The sequence below is a fragment of the Sinohyriopsis cumingii genome, chromosome 10, assembly GCF_028554795.1.
Source record: "Sinohyriopsis cumingii isolate HCF-2022 chromosome 10, ASM2855479v2, whole genome shotgun sequence".
NCBI classification, from domain to species: Eukaryota; Metazoa; Mollusca; class Bivalvia; order Unionida; family Unionidae; genus Sinohyriopsis; species Sinohyriopsis cumingii.
The window spans coordinates 60,920,314-60,936,890 of record NC_142970.1 but is presented as its reverse complement, the minus strand read 5'-3'; the positions used below and the strand labels follow the sequence as shown (position 1 = coordinate 60,936,890).

Here is a 16,577-nt window from a genome sequence, read left to right as displayed (position 1 = left end):
CAATAGGTTGTTGTTAGAAAATGTACGTTGTACAATGATAACTGCCGCAAACATCAAAGTCAATACATAATTAATCTCACGAACAACATAATTTAATATGGAAGAATAGAATAAGACGTTTATTAATATTATTTTTTAATCCAAATTAAGACCACTGAATTGGGTACACAGTGGTTTTGGTCTCAGTAGTCTTGCCACTTACTATTCCATTGTTTTATAATTTACAAGTATAAAGTAGATCACAAAGATGTACGATAAATACTTACGAGACACCTGCATGTCTACTGTCGATAGGGCCAGTATTAAGATTAGTAGACAATCGGTCTCCATAGTTAAGCTGAAAGTGAAGTATTTAAGACAAATTAGAATCGAGCAGTGTCTTCTATTTACAAATTTTTAATACTTTTGTCTAATACCTTGATAAAACGGGATTCCAACTTACTTCCTGATATCAAGCAGTAATTGCCCATTGTAACATTTAACAGGATTTGAGATTAGCATTAATCTGGTGAAATGAAATCTCGGATATGATGAATATTCGTCAGTTGGAAAGTATCTGTCTCCAGTTTTGATACAATTACTTCTGCTTCGTACAGGAAATTTCATTTTTCGACTGCATTGCTAGAGACAGAATTATTCATGTAGCAGCTAGATTAACTTTTCAACTTTATCAAATGGGATACTTGTTTTAACACAAATTATTTTAAACTGTGTATTGGTATTGTGTAAAAGAGAGAGAGAGAGAGAGAGAGAGAGAGAGAGAGAGAGAGATTTATTTTTGATCCAGTGATAGAAATGATAATGATTTACGTGGAAGAATGATCTAATGTGCTTTATTTTGGCTTCGAGACAGCAGTTTTCAGGAGTAATATAGCATGTTTCTACGAATAACCAAAAACAGACAATGTTAAATAATTTCTACATTGATCGCTATTGCGAATGGCTTTGATATAAGTCTACATTTAATACATTGAACATGATACTTGGTATATATAATATGCATTTATTAATTTTTAATAAGTCATAAACCTGCTCGTTGGCAAGACTGTATTGCAGATGTACACAAAATATATAGTTAATTGTTTTAAAATGATCAAATAAATTTTTAAAGGGAGCAAATCAATTGCAGTTTTAAATTTTTATATCCAGATAAATGAATGCGTTACATTAGGAGCTTTCTGACATAGGTATGTTTAGTGTGTGCGACAAATGTATCATAAATTGTGCATTTGAGCACTACGTAACACTATGCGGCACTGAGATAATTTGTAAACTTGAAGAACAAAAGCTCAATGACATTTCAAAAGTATCAACTACACATTGAATCATCTCAGAAATATAATTTGATGTCTCTTATGACAGACGCATAAATGCACATATGTGTTATAGTATGGCGCGAATACTTTGTTTTGGGAAAAACAATTTTGCCAAGCTAGAGAATGTAAGGAAGAAGGAAGCCAACCTAACCAAGCTAGCATTGATTGGTAGACATACGTCTCCCTTTCAAAACTTTTTATTCGTCTTTGTCAGTCCTAAAATTAAGATTTAACTACATCTATTCAATTCTTGCATACATGCACTGCTTTTGGAACGTCCTGATACAATTTTGTGCCGCGGTGGATAGAATATATTGTTTTCCTGTCTGCAAAAAAATATATCAAATCCGTAACTGTCGTTAGCAAGCTAATTTTTTTTCACTTTACATCAGCAAATAATTTAACATTCTTTTACATCAGTAGATGTTCCGTCTGCTTAAAGAACATGACATAATCTTGATGTCTAAGTATTTAATTAGGATTCTTGGTTGAATAACACGACTTTTATGCATTTTATCAAATGTCAAACCTAACTGAATGTACAATTTTAAAAGACGCTTAGTGCTCAATAGATTTCGTCTTTTTACTAGACCAGGTGGCTCTCTATTACCATTATCGGATTTAGAATCATGTTCTCCAAGGAGTGTTGGCTGATGTATCAGTGGGAGCGAAAAAAAAGTCGGATTTAATGGCTGACAGAATGTCATTGGTCCTTTAATATAGCTTTGTGAAAATGGTGGCAAGGCAGAAACGGCAACGTTCATCATGTTGCAAGAAATATTACTTAAAGGCAATTTAATCCAAACTGACAGCAATTTAATCCAAAATGACGGTCTGTAACAGCAGGAAGAACAACTCGTATACTTAGACGACACAATAAATAAACTTATGGAGTATTTCATGCAAACAAAACTCATTAGAAGACTTTCATTGCATAGCATGTGCTACCGTATTTCACACGCAAGTAGTTCAGTCTCCAGCGTTAGACAAAAGTCGAGGAAGAAGTTATGTCTGTTAAAGTCGCTCGAGAGGAGAGACGTGCATTATTATCATTATAATTAAGGATATCAAATATAAATATATAGTGTGCTGAAGTTCAGCAGAATTTATAAATGTTTCAAAAATATTTGTTAAGGGATGAAGATTCGTAGAAGTAAGTAGTTTTCCTGTCAATACGTTAGGAGACGATGTTGAGACTGGTGAACTAAAAACACATTTGGGCGTTTGACTAACTAATTTGGAGCCGTCGACCGAACGAAAATGATTTGTATTAGAGAAAGTTACGGAATAGCTTTTAATGGGCATGAAAGTTGTGAGGACGTTCTATAAGTGCTCACTATGAGGAAGACGGTGAACTATGTACACTTTGCATGAAATGGGTATACGGTGGTGTTTGGCCGAAATATTTGTCACCATGTCAGAGCCGCATGTGACGTTAACCTTCAAATGGCATATAGAAACAACAAGTTGGATTGATCACAACATGCACAATGAACTGTCCATGTACTTTTAGACAATTACGAAGAGACACAATCAAGTTTAGAGGTGTCCAGAACCACTTAATGGACATATTTTCATTGGCTTTATGTCAAATAGTCAGTTAGTCAGGGCTGGAGCTGATCGTCATTTGCTGAAATGTTGTGCAACTTTACATGACACTGTATTGACTGATTGCAACGACTGCTTTAATATTATATTGGCCTTACCTTCACTTATGGGTTTCAGACAACAAGACGAAGAGAGACGAGAAAAATAAGTCAACAGTTGTCAGAAGTTTTAGCTAACGTACGTTGAAAACGGCCAACAGCGTAGGTTACTCGTGTCTTCACCGATTGCTGTAGAATCCTAGAGCAGACATTTATAATAGACTCTAGTAACAGTGACAGCTCAAATCACAGGAGAATACAGTTTTACACAATTTCTAGAAACCGTATCATATGTATTGTTAGTACCTATCCTAATAGGTTTAAAAGCTTCTGACTTGATAACATTCGCAGTTTTTCACATATCTTTGTTAGGTCGTATCAAGCGATTCATGCAAATATATTTTAAATATTATATACAAAATGTGTACTCTCATGAATCATGCCAGAAGAACTCAGACTAGAGTTTTTACCAAACCAAAGTGGTCAGGTTCATAGCAAAACTCACGTGATTGCACACATACTTTAAAGTTAATGGTAGAATAAATAAAAAAGTAATTTTTGGGAAACGGCTAATCTAACCTGTTCTGCAGTATAGAATCATCACAGAGTTTTACAACACACATTTTTATGGTTTGCAGAAAGACCTGCACTTTATATGACATCTAACAACTTATGGTGAAACATGACTTCAGAATGTACGTACCGAGCAAAAGCTTAGAGATTGGACCGTTGCTAAGTATCTTAAAGATGCTTATCTCCACATTCGTATCCACATGAAACACAGAGAATGACAGAGTATGTATTAGTTTGTAGACATCTGATTTGTTCCTTTTTGGCCCTAAGACCATTTACGCAAATTGTAGCTAAGCTGTGACTGCGACTCATTTAGGAATGCAGAACGTCAGGCAATGCACTTGGGAATTTGGGAATGAAGAACATCAGGTAAGCATCGTACATGAGTATATCGTATGTATATAATAGTCTGGTGACTCAGTTGTATAAATGCTAATCGAAGCATTATACAGTTCGTAATGGAGTGAAGATGCAGATGATTCACCGTGTCCAATAAATACCCAACTCTGCAAGGAGTAATTCCTTGTCATTGTTCAAGAGATAAGTAGAAGACGAACAAAATGAAATTGCAAAAGTTGACTTTAATTTATAACTTTTTTGACTACTTTATACTTATCAATAGTGACAAATCCTTCCTTCTTTTCCACTACAGTGATATATCCACCCTTATTTTCCACTACAGTGGGGTATCCATCCATCTTTTCCACTACAGAGATATACCCACCCTTCTTTTTCCACTACAGTGATATATCCATCTTTCTTTTCCACTACAGTGGGGTATCCATCCATCTTTTCCACTACAGTGATATATCCACCCTTCTTTTTCAATACAGTGATATATCCACCCTTCTTTTTCACTACAGTGGGGTATCCATTCTTCTGTTCCACTACAGTGATATATCCACCCTTCTTTTCAACTACAGCGGGGTATCCACCCTTCTTTTCCACTACAGTGATATATCCACCCTTCTTTTCCACTACGGTGATATATCCACCCTTCTTTTCCACTACGGTGATATATCCACCCTTCTTTTCCACTGCAGCAGGGTATTCACCCTTCTTTTCCACAACATTGATATATCCGCCCTTCTTTTCCACTACGGTGATATATCCATCTTTCTTTTCCACTACAGTGGGATATCCACCATTCTTTCCAACAATCTATTTTCATTGGTCTATCTAGGTACTACTGGAACTGGAAATGGGTTTAACACAAGCATCTAGTATGATGACATCAGATTTGATATAATATTATAGACTCTTGTTAAAGATTAGGTCTGAGTAGCAAGGGAAGTATAAGTATTATATAGGAGTATAACTTACAAGATAATATGAATACAACTTACAAGGTAAATACGAATTGCCATGAGATTTTGAACAAGACGCTGTGTACATTAGATCTCGTACACAATATAATCTGACGCTTAGACTGAAGATTGTTGCTATCGTTACTATCTTGTCCTCACATCTTGCTATTAATATACACCGTCAAGATAAATTCAGCGAATTATGATTTGATATGACCGAGGACAGGATGTATCACACATACGAGTAAACAAAGTGTAGAAAAGTAAATTTAATAATAATAATAATAACAATAATAATAATATCAGTTTGTCACCAAGGCACATTTTAATCCAAATCGCATCACTACCTTTTTCTTACCCTTCGTGCTGTTTTTGATTGTGGTTGTGGTTAGCATCATTTAACAAACCCACAGTTATTGCACCTAATGTCTTTGCTAAAATATCACAAATGCTTTTAATCACATTTCTACCAGCACAATGGAACTTGATGTCATTGCTATCACCACAAATGCACTTAATGACATTGCTACCACCACAAATGCACTTAATAAAATCGCTGCCACCACAAATGCAACTAATGACACTGCTACCACCATAAAGGAACTTGATAATACTGCTATCACCACAAATGGTCTTAATGATATAGTTACCACAACAAATGCACTTGATGGCAGAGCTACCGCCACAAATGCTCTTAACGACATTGTTGCCACCACAAATGCACTTGATGAGATTGCTGCCACCACAAAGGCACGTGATGACATTGCAACTACCACAAATGCAATTGTTGACATTGCTATCACCACGAGTATACTTAATGACATTGCTACCACCACAAATGCACTTAATGACATTGCTACCACCACAAATGCACTTAATGACATTCCTACCACCACAAAGGCACTTGACGACATTTGCACTTAATGACATTGCTACCACCACAAATGCACTTAATGACATTGTTACCACTACATATACACTTGATGACATTGCTAACGTAGCAAATGGACTTGATGACATTGCTACCACCACAAGGGCACTTAATGACATTCCTACCACCACAAAGGCACTTGACGACATTTGCACTTAATGACATTGCTACCACCAAAAATGCACTTAATGACACTGCTATCACCACAAGGGCACTTGATGACAATGCTAACAGCACAAATACACTTAATGACATTGTTACCACCACAAATGCACTTAATGACTTTGCTACCACCAAAAATGCACTTGATAAAATTACACAGCTACCTTTTTGTATATTTGTTCATTATTTATATCATTATTATTAACACTATACTACCAACACCATCACCATAATTTCTACTACTGCCACTACTACTACAACAACGAACACCACCGCCACAACTTCCTATACTACTTATAATAGTTCTACCACCACCAGTTTAGTTTCGTTTGATAGCTGTTACTGTAATGAAGCACTTTATTGTATATATTCTTACATCCTCATTTAGTTTGATTGAACAATAACATATTTACCACGCAATTATTCTTTAGTCGAACTGTTAATTCATTCCAAAAAAATGTCTTCTATAATTATTTAGATCGAGATCAATCGATTGATCTACCGATTGCCATGATTTATCGGTCAATCGAGGAGTAATTGTTTTCTTAGCGTGACTTTCCTTTTCGATTGAAACAAAATCTTTTTTATGTTAAACTATATTTATGTAAAGTGAGAAAAATAAATAAATAAATATATATATATATATATATATATATATATATATATATATATATATATATATATATATATATATATATCGAATAATATAACTGTTTATCAGTATCGATAATTAATCATATCGTACTTAAAGCAATAATTATAACGATGAGATTTACAAGTAAATATGTTTCACACATTTTTAAATGAATTGGAAGAAGTTTAGAAGTACTAAACTATGAATGACTGGTTTAGATGGTGTACCAATATATTGCGCGTGCTGTAAATTTGTTAGGATAATTTCACGTTAGAAATGATTCCTTAATATCAATTAATTCCAAGGGATCATCTCTGCAGTTACCACAAACTGAATCAGAATATAGACCTAGTATGCTATGGATCTTTACTATTTTGTTTAGAGATAAAATTGTGTTATTAAATACAATCCAAATTGTTACCTACCTGTATGATGTATACGGTGGATATAGAGCATTCTATGGCCATTACTCATGTACACCCATGTATAAATAGATGGGGCATATACAGATGTTGATAAGCGGTTAGGTGATGTTTGAATAAGATCACCACACCGGGTAATCGTTGATAAAAATAATCTCGTTTGCGAGAGAGAGAGAGAGAGAATGACGTTTCATTGATATTTCGCTTTATATCTGACACTAACATAAGAAATCTGCATAGTAGGAAATAAGGGATGTGGCTCAACACACACACACACACACACACACACACACACACACACACACATATATATATATATAAACGCACACACATTTGGCGGGATCTAAAATATTGTTTTATCATTAAGTTAAGTACATACATCTGATGAAAGGGGTACTCGTATTAAGACTGTCTTTTCTGGCTCTTGGAGAAAGACCAAGTCCATTAAGGTGTGTCTTCAGTAAACTGTGTGCATACAGTGGATACTTTGGAGCATTTCATATGATAATACCTAGACAAAAAAATTATTAGCTAATTCTCAGCTTTTGCAACGCGTAGGTCCGATGGGAACAATGTAGAGTGTGATGCAAATGTGTTGTTCTTACATCTAATGTACCTTCGAAGACACATGCATTTATTGTATCTCTTTCATTAATGTCTTGTTTAATATCGGAAGTAGTCATGACTCGTCTTGGAAAGGGCTGGTTTACAGCTTTGCCAGGCCAGACTGAGCCGCTGTTTTATCTATGGGCAATTAAATGTATTCAAATTGCCTTGGTACGATAAAACAGTTCACGTGTTGATGTGCGTTAAATAGCAATCAGTACATAGATTAACAGTCTTGAATAATATGGATAAATTATTAAATGTGTTATAAAGATTATAATAATGTTTTCAACAATTGTGGCTGTAAGTAAAAACTACATATCAATGTAATAAATATCACGTTATTATAATTTGTATATTTGTTAAACTTGACCCCTCGGAGGGAACCCCCAAAAAGCCATTCCAATAAGCATATCCTTCTCGCAGATGGTTGTCATGTAACTATCATTTGTGCAATGTTTGCTGAGTTTCAGGTCAACGGTTTAGAGTTAGGGATATTTAGTGGGTATCGCAAGCCTCACCCCGTTCAAAATTTATTTTACATCAGTGAAAAAGTCATTTAAAGTATGTTGTTTAGGAGGAAACAAACATAAATTACAAAAGAACTAAAATAAAACCACAAAGAAAAGGAAAGTAGATGAAACAAAAGGAAAAACGAAGGCAAACGATAAAAACTGAAAGCAATAAATCCAACCACAAAACACCATACCATAAAATAAAAATCAATAGCCAAATTTGAGGATGACAATGCTAATTGCATCCAGCCGAAACTATTACACTCTCCCCCAGCTAAGACGCGGTATGAATATTTTATAAATTATTTCTATCGGCATGACACCTCTAAAATAAACTATCTTTAGTATAGAATTATTATAATATCGTCATTTATTTCCGTGTGCAATAAACGCATAGTATTTGACAGACTTCATTGCGTCCTAAAAGTGGTATGTAATACATTGGTCAATGCTGATATTATTGTGGAGATAAAACAGGTATTTCCCTTCAGGTGGAACAAACTGCATAGGAAATATCAAACCTGAAAATGGCATTTCGTATCCGTTTTCAATCCATTGACAAATGTTTGGAATTCCGCTTTTTTTCCAAACGTTTTTTCTTTCTGCATTTCCTACAAAAGCATAGGTTTCCAATTTGTACTCGCGTGTCATCTTTTAATTCGATGTCATTTTTTTAAAACTCTTTCTAAATCTTCTTCTCATTAACCTTATCAAGAGGACAACGACGAGGATTGTCACAGAATAGAAACCGAGTGTTTTTTTTTTGACTAAATGAACAAGACAAACACAATGTGAGAAAGATGGAAATTTATGAAATGAATAAATAAAGAAAAATATATGATGTAAAATGACAATGATTCTCTCACGCTCTCAACATACGATTGACTCAAATCACTCTACACAACACTCACACATTGAAAATAAACCAAAATATTAAATCAATATGAAGTACAGATCCAAGAAACAACAGGGACCGCAGATACGCTTCAAACAGTATTTTACACTATCTGTTATTAAGATTCAAAATAATCTTATGAACACAACTAAGATTCAAAATAATCTTATGAATATAAAAATGCAATTGGAACAACAATTGATCCAAACGTATGCTTCTAGACCCCTTGTACAATCGCACGATTCCTTGGGTTGGCCCACACTCTTATCGGCCGCTCGCACCCTTTATGGATCCAATACGTGTACAGTCATACGTATACACACGTACAGACAGCATACAACACCCTTTTTAATTTGCTACGTCTACGTCCGTGGCACAGACATACGTACATACATACATACGTATCGACAGCATGCAGCCTTAAATACTCTGGAAACTCCAGACAGCTCTAAACAACTTTAGACAGCTTCAGACAGCTCTAGTCATGTTCACATTCACAATCACAGTGACAGTCACAATCAGAATCACAGCCACAATCACAGCGACGGACACAATCAGATACAATAAAACCAAATAGGCCATAATAATAATTTCTGTATAGTCTCTAGATATATGATAATACTTTAACCTCTAACAGTTACTTGTAATTCAATACTTTAAATCTGCGTTGTAATAAATACATTATTACGCGATAAGACATTACAAACCGAATAAGCTTCGCATATCAAATGAAAATGTAAATTTAACACTTACCCCTATGGCTGGAGAACAATGGAAAGCGTACACTCCTTGACGTGATCCAAAACGACCAGTGTCGATTTTAGAAATTGATTTTGCTTAAATCCATGGGAGAGTGAGCAAAGGTTAGGGTAAAATACCGATGCATATCATGTTAGTAGTGTTACTTCGTCACAAGTAATTTCTGGCGAGGCACATGTTAATACGGTCGCTTACCTGGAAAAACACGTATTCACCCTAGATAACGTTGTACGCATGTACAACGAGAAATAGTCGAATAGTTCTAAGGCAAAACCAAGTTATTTCTTTGCCTAATTCTGTGACAAGGATCAACAAAACCGCACCTGCCGATGAACCAGCAATAATGGCGGAGAATGAGAAAGTCTGTACTTTCTTTTCGCTACCTCACACCTGCTTCCTGAGTAATGGTATTCGTCCGTATCAGGACACCTGAAAAATATAAGCGTCCGTTTAAAAATGATTTGTGAATGATGCACATATTTGCTGCACTTTCCTTTTATTTTCCGTTTTTAAATATTACAACACTTTGTTGTTACATTTCAGTATTTTAATGCGTCGTTCTGTCACATGAATTGTTACAAAAGAATGGGAATGGTCCAAAACATTTCAGTTACAAACCTGCAGGACTATTTGAAAATACTGTCTCAGCAATCAAACATATGCATATCGTTCATAATTGAATACATGTGTTTTAATTTATGGGTGTAAATTTGAGGCATTCAGTTCTGACAAAGTCACCCAGTTAAAGCCTGTTGCATCTTCCTCTATAAGCAAACATAACTATTACATGGGTAAATCTCAAAACAGTCAATCAGTTAAAACCAGCTGAAAAACATCTCCAAAACACATGTACATTTAAAATGCATGAAAACATTTTATTATTACACTGTTCTCTATAAATTTAAGTTAGACAACAGTTTAACATGCAATACAGTTGAAGTGCCATACTACCTGGTTTCACTTAAACAACCAAGACTTCAACACATCTCATTCACAAAGACGTAATGACGATAAATCGTGTCCTCGTGTAAGGCAAGGTTCGCCACAAGGTTCAGAGATGGATATCCTCTGGAACTGACATACAATGAGTATAACATATTATAGAGTATATAATGTTAATTTCTCACATATTTTAACATTTCATAGTGAATATATATTGGAATTATTATTATGTAAATAAACAAGTGCTGAAGTATTAGGCGTTTGGTATAATGTTAACAAATCAAGTAATAAACCATTTCAGGTTCATTTAATATCCTTTCAGACTTCTGTAGATTTAGGATTTCTGAATAAGCAACTGCTAGCAGAATTAAACATTAAGGCTTAATCATTCGTTCAAGTATTAAGGAGTAATACTTAGAGGGACAACAGCTGCTTGGCACCCCAACAGAAGAGACATGGGAGGGAGTGTCCAAATATCCAAACTACAATTATAGTGAGTGTCAATGAAAACTAGATTGATCAAACAAAAAGAGCCTTGATGATTTCATATGCAATTATCCTCAGTCTCAATTAATCTGAACTAAGGAATGTCTTATGACATATCATAGATAAATTCTTGGCATCTCCTATATTTTGTAAACATTATAATGTAGACATTGACTGTTCTCCTTTAAAAATATTCCCCGATCACATTAACATTGGGAAAAGCATCATGTGTATGACTGGTATTATATTTTCTTCTTTTGCAAACTTTTGATTTCTGCTGTGGGTCAACAAGGTAAAGTTTCGTTATGTACTAGTTTAATCTACACTCTTGCAATACCCAGTGCCTCGTTTGGCACTCAACATTAAGGGGTTAGTGTTAGGACTGGTCGGTATGATGTCATGCTCATGTGACTGGGCAGGATATGATGCTACATGTCTGATTCATTCACTATAAACTACCACACTACAGACATCATATCAATATCACTATAATTGTTAAACCTACCTTAAAACTCCACAAAAAATCCACACACACACACACACACACACGCCCTTCCAAATAATCACTCACGATGACAATATGTCTGATTTGTACAGAAATGTCTGCTTCTGCTGTCGTCTTCTGTAGCATGTGTTTCTTATCTAAATCAAAATAATTGAAGTCCTGCTGTTATTAGACTGGTAATGGCAAGTTTTTTTCTCCCATGTTCCTTAATTATCTCTATCTTTTGTCTCTCTAATTTCTTTTAAATTAGAAATATAATTGGAGTTGGAAGTGATTGAATTAATCTACTCTTTTGTTCTTAACTATTGAAATTCCAGCGACTCTATCCAGAAACCTATAGCTTTGTTACCCTCTTCCTAGTCATGTGAAAGTTTTCATATCATCACCCTGTCTCGATCAGTGTTATGGGCACAGTTTATGAAAATAAAGACTTTAACCCTCCACCGTACTTCCATGGAAACTACATATAGGGATGGAAACCTTCTCATGTCTCATCCTTTTGAGACATAAGAAGGTGAAGCTGAAAGATCACAAGAAATGTGAAACATCATGATAAATGTGAATCATTATTAGAAATGTGATCATTCTCTAACACAGAATATACAGCGTTGAGATTACTTGAGAACCTCCTGATAGATGCACTAACAGACACAGCTACCCTAGTGATGTACACATTGGTAGATAAGAAATGTGATCATTCTCTAACACAATATACAGCGTTGAGATTACATGAGAACCTCCTGACAGATGCACTAACAGACACAGCTAACCTATTGATGTACACATTGGTAGATGTGATTGATATCACCAATTACAGCATATTCACTAATGTGGGGAAAAGATAAAGCTTTCTTGACTTAATAATTTATTGTTCAGACAGTATACTTTATAGATAAAAGAAACTAATATTAATATTGCTTTAGATTCAAAGAAAATACATGTAACAATGTTTTTGATTTCTGGAGATATCACTTAATCTACAATTCTTGAGTTTCAGTTACTGAAATTTAATGATAAATATCAGCAATGAAAACTCTCATGCTAATGCATCACTTTTTAATATTCTGTTTCAGAAAAATTTGGTTTGTACACTAAGCAGCACCTTTCTTCTTTGATTCCAAAGTTAGCTTTCATTCCCCATGCTTAAGATCTTGCCAATCAGCTTCTTCAGGTAATGTCTGTGATGGCCACATGTATAGTTATTACAGTCAAGCCCATAATTTCGTCATTGTGATTAATCGGTTTTCTTGTTTGTGTCCGTGTATCCTCCCTAGTATCGATCCATATGTCTGTGCACATCTGCGGTTATCTTCAGTACTTGTTATTTACTTGTTTATTTTAGTGCATTTTGTTCCATCCTCATTATATTTTGAATACACTTGGGGTGAGCTTAATTGTAGGTCATAGCCAGTTCATATATACCTTTATTAATAATTGTCACGTTTACCCCGACCAGAGTAGCCCCAGTTTGAAACATGCATAATCAAGGTAATTCTGACAAGCCATTGTTTGATGTTAAACATTGCCGCAGACTAGCACTAATACCTTACGTAAGATTGCCGTGGCTAGAAGTGGAGAGCCAGACCAAGGAGCTGCGAGGCCGCCAGATAGTCAATTATCACCTAGATGTGGAAACATTTGTCCGGATCAAAAGAAGTTGCCCGAAGAAGTGGGAGTGTCTTAACTTCTTTTCCATGCAGACAGACAGCCAGGTTGAACTGGCCGCTAAGACGATTGGACAGGGTCACAGCGCCACCCAATCAGAATCGAGATAGGGGAGAGACCCTGATTTGGCTAGAATGTTATCTCCGCGTCTTCCGGCAAGAATTAGTTCGCTAGAGAGATTGCCAGAGGAGGATAGAGTAACTCCGAACAGCCATTCGTTATTGGCGGGAATATCTTAGAACAGGAAATTCTAAGTACAGACAGCTTCAAATAAGGAAGCTTTGAGGGACAGACCAGTTACAGTTTGGTCCCGTAGTCTCAGACAGAGAGACGGAGGAAAGGAGAAGAAAGGAGAGAAGTCAGGAGAAGTTGAAGTCTAGGAGGAAAAGGGGAGAGAAGGGAGAAAGAGAAAATTGGGAGCGAAATTGGAGGAGGAGATAGTCGAGAGGGAAACGGAGTCGTAGGAGGTGTTGGAGGAACGAAAGGAAGGAAAGAATTAGCGGGAAAGAAAGAGATGAGTAGACGCAAGGACAGGGGGGAAATCGAACTCACACTGTAAATCACGGGATGAATTAGGCTGTCACTTGGTCGAGGAAAAGACGGGTGATTGAGAGTTGATCGTTTTAAATTATCGAATTTATTAAATTGTTATTAATTGAATTTCATCTTCGTGTTCTCTATAATTTAGCCGTCGGCATTGCTGACTGGGGGCTCAGAGCTGTAAATGTACCTCGTCACTAATTTAACTTTCTAACCCCACGAGCCCAGGTGGAACTTTCATCATAATTTAATTAATATATATTGGAAGAACCCCACCCCAATTCGTGCAACCGTCGCAATAATCTAATGAATATTTAGAAATCGTGGAGGAAAAAAGCAGTTATGGCAATAGTTAATTCACATAAAAAATTGGTGTGGTTGTTTGATTATGTCTCTTGGATGGAGTTATGCAAGATGTTGCCACATCATGTTCGAAACAAATCCAAAAGATTGTCGTGTTGCAAAAATAAGCATGTAACCTTTGAACTCCATAGAATTTGTAACTGCAGTTTATTAACTATACTGGAGGCAATTAATGTCTAAGTATATTTTATAAAACATTTTATTTAAACATACTGTCTACCTTCACAGAATCAGCCTTAGTTCACACTTTCAAAATGCACGTTTCCCAAATCAGCAACAGTTATACAAAATATTTCTTCTACCTTAGTGCATTTTACCCTACAAGTTCATTAACAAACCATGTTGCAAATTTACCTCACCCTACAACCTCAGCTACATCTTTTCCCATTACCTTCAAGTAAATGTTAAAATTGGAGGCAAGGCAAAGAAAAATTAAACAGTGACACAAAATATTGATATTGATTACTGCACAACCTACTGACATAGTATTTTTCTTATAGATCTCAAAACACACCTCCGTGTGTCATATAAAACACAGGTACTTCTAATAGGTATTTCTTAGCTGTATATTATTATAATCAAATTGCATATCACTTAACTATTTGTACTTGCTTATAAGTTGAGGCAAACTGCAAACAACAAAGATCCTGATCTACTGTAGCATAAAACATATGCAGATCATAGTCTTTGTTGTTTGTTCTACTGCTTACTCGAAACAAACTGAATGGATCTAGATATGCTGGCGCATGATGCGACAGCAAGTCTGTTTCTGTTCAGTTTGCAGTTGGACATTATTTGCAAATATGTATAGGTGGTATGTAATACTTTACTGTAGTGGCTACAAGATTTTATAGTGGAAAATATAATGGGTTGTGAAGGAATTTGCAGTCCAAAGTACTTGCTATTTCCCAATCCATAAGTAACCACATTGAATTACTTCATGAGCATACATATATTAGGGAAAGGTCAGGAAAGGTCATACTTTGTGTCTTATTCACATCAGTTTACATTTGGACTTTTTGTTCTTTTAAAACTCATAAAATCTTGGAAAGCCTTAAGATTAAAGTTCTAAGAAACAGGTAATGTGGCTTTGATTGCTTTGAAAATTTGAAGCACTAATGTTTCTGTTGGACATTTTGACACCACTTTTATGTTGTGACTAGCCCTGTAATGTGTGGTGCTACAGACAATCACATTTTTCTTTCATGGAGGGATTTCAGTACCATGATGCCTATGCACAGTGTCCATTTTCTTTTACCAAACAGTTTTATAACTAATAATAGCACACTTACGGTCATACTAAAATTAGCAACAAAAAAAAAAAAAAAAAAAAAAAAAGAAGAAGAAGAAGATAAGTCCAGATAGTCAGGGGAGATAACGTATGCTAACATTTAGATCTGATAGTAGATATCTCTAATGGTTATATTCCATGGGTGGCAATATTTGAAACAGTAGTAGAAAATGCTTTCAAACAAGGGAACTAACATCATTTTTTTCAAGTAATTTTTCAAATGGTAATATGAATTATTCATGAAAATTAAAGAAATTTTAGAAAAATGTGAATATTTAGAGCAGTATGTTTATGCTAGTTAAAGGGATGATGAAAATCCAAATCTTGTATTGTTCCATCAGATCTTATGTAAATTGGTATCACTTCAGTTCTGTTGGTAATTTGCCCTTTTTTCTGGGTGCTATGTCCGGATAAATGTTTGATTAGAATGGCAATGGCAGTTGTGTCCTTGAGGATTTTAGTATATTTTTGGTAGGTTTTCTGCCACTAATATCCATTTTAGTGGCTTTGTTAATGTGTCGCTGGTAAAACTGAGCTTGCAACAATGAAACCCGTCATTAATATTCTGACTTTCAAAAACAATACACACCTATTGCTAAATTGTTCCTTATTGTAGTGACTCCACCCCAAATATTGCCAGTCTTTACGGACTCTTGAGCCCCTTCATGACATAGGTGGCATGTTTAGGATTTTCTCATGTACTAATAAAGTTAGATATTCAGATTTCAGGAACATCATGGAAAAGTCAGGATTTTTGTGATAAGGCAGGAAAAAGAACTGAAATTTTGTCAAAACTGAGAAATTTAATTTTGTTATCTTATTCACGGAAATTTTAAAGTAAAGATCTGTGAAGATATGTGCATGGTAATGTATTGTATAATTGTTGATTGTTAGGACACGTTTCTTTTTCATGATTTCCAATGACATTGTTTTATTATGGCACAATTTTGTGTTCAGTTTGGTATGGCATACCTTGAGAAAAATGATCAGTTCCTTTGCAAATTATTTTATATGTTTAT

At 35.1% G+C, this 16,577-nt stretch overlaps 1 protein-coding gene across 11 annotated transcripts in view; it reads right to left on the bottom strand.

Annotated features, from left to right (window-relative positions):
• The window catches only part of LOC149790230 (uncharacterized), a 54,047-nt gene extending 46,400 nt beyond the window's left edge, over window positions 1-7,647 (bottom strand). For 5 of the 11 annotated variants that reach the window (XM_089972249.1, XM_089972250.1, XM_089972254.1 and 2 more), the window contains exons 1-3: window positions 6,995-7,087; window positions 3,106-3,161; window positions 267-337 (exon numbers count right to left, since the gene is read on the bottom strand). In XM_089972249.1, coding sequence (XP_089828375.1) covers window positions 267-337; window positions 3,106-3,161; window positions 6,995-7,036 — 169 coding nt within the window. In that variant the 5' untranslated portion in view covers window positions 7,037-7,087. Of the gene's footprint in view, window positions 1-266; window positions 338-3,022; window positions 3,162-3,665; window positions 4,099-6,994; window positions 7,103-7,607 lie in introns of those variants that run through there. The other 6 variants (XM_089972251.1, XM_089972253.1, XM_089972256.1 and 3 more) reach the window with 5 other exon arrangements.
• Window positions 7,648-16,577: the final 8,930 nt, after the last annotated feature.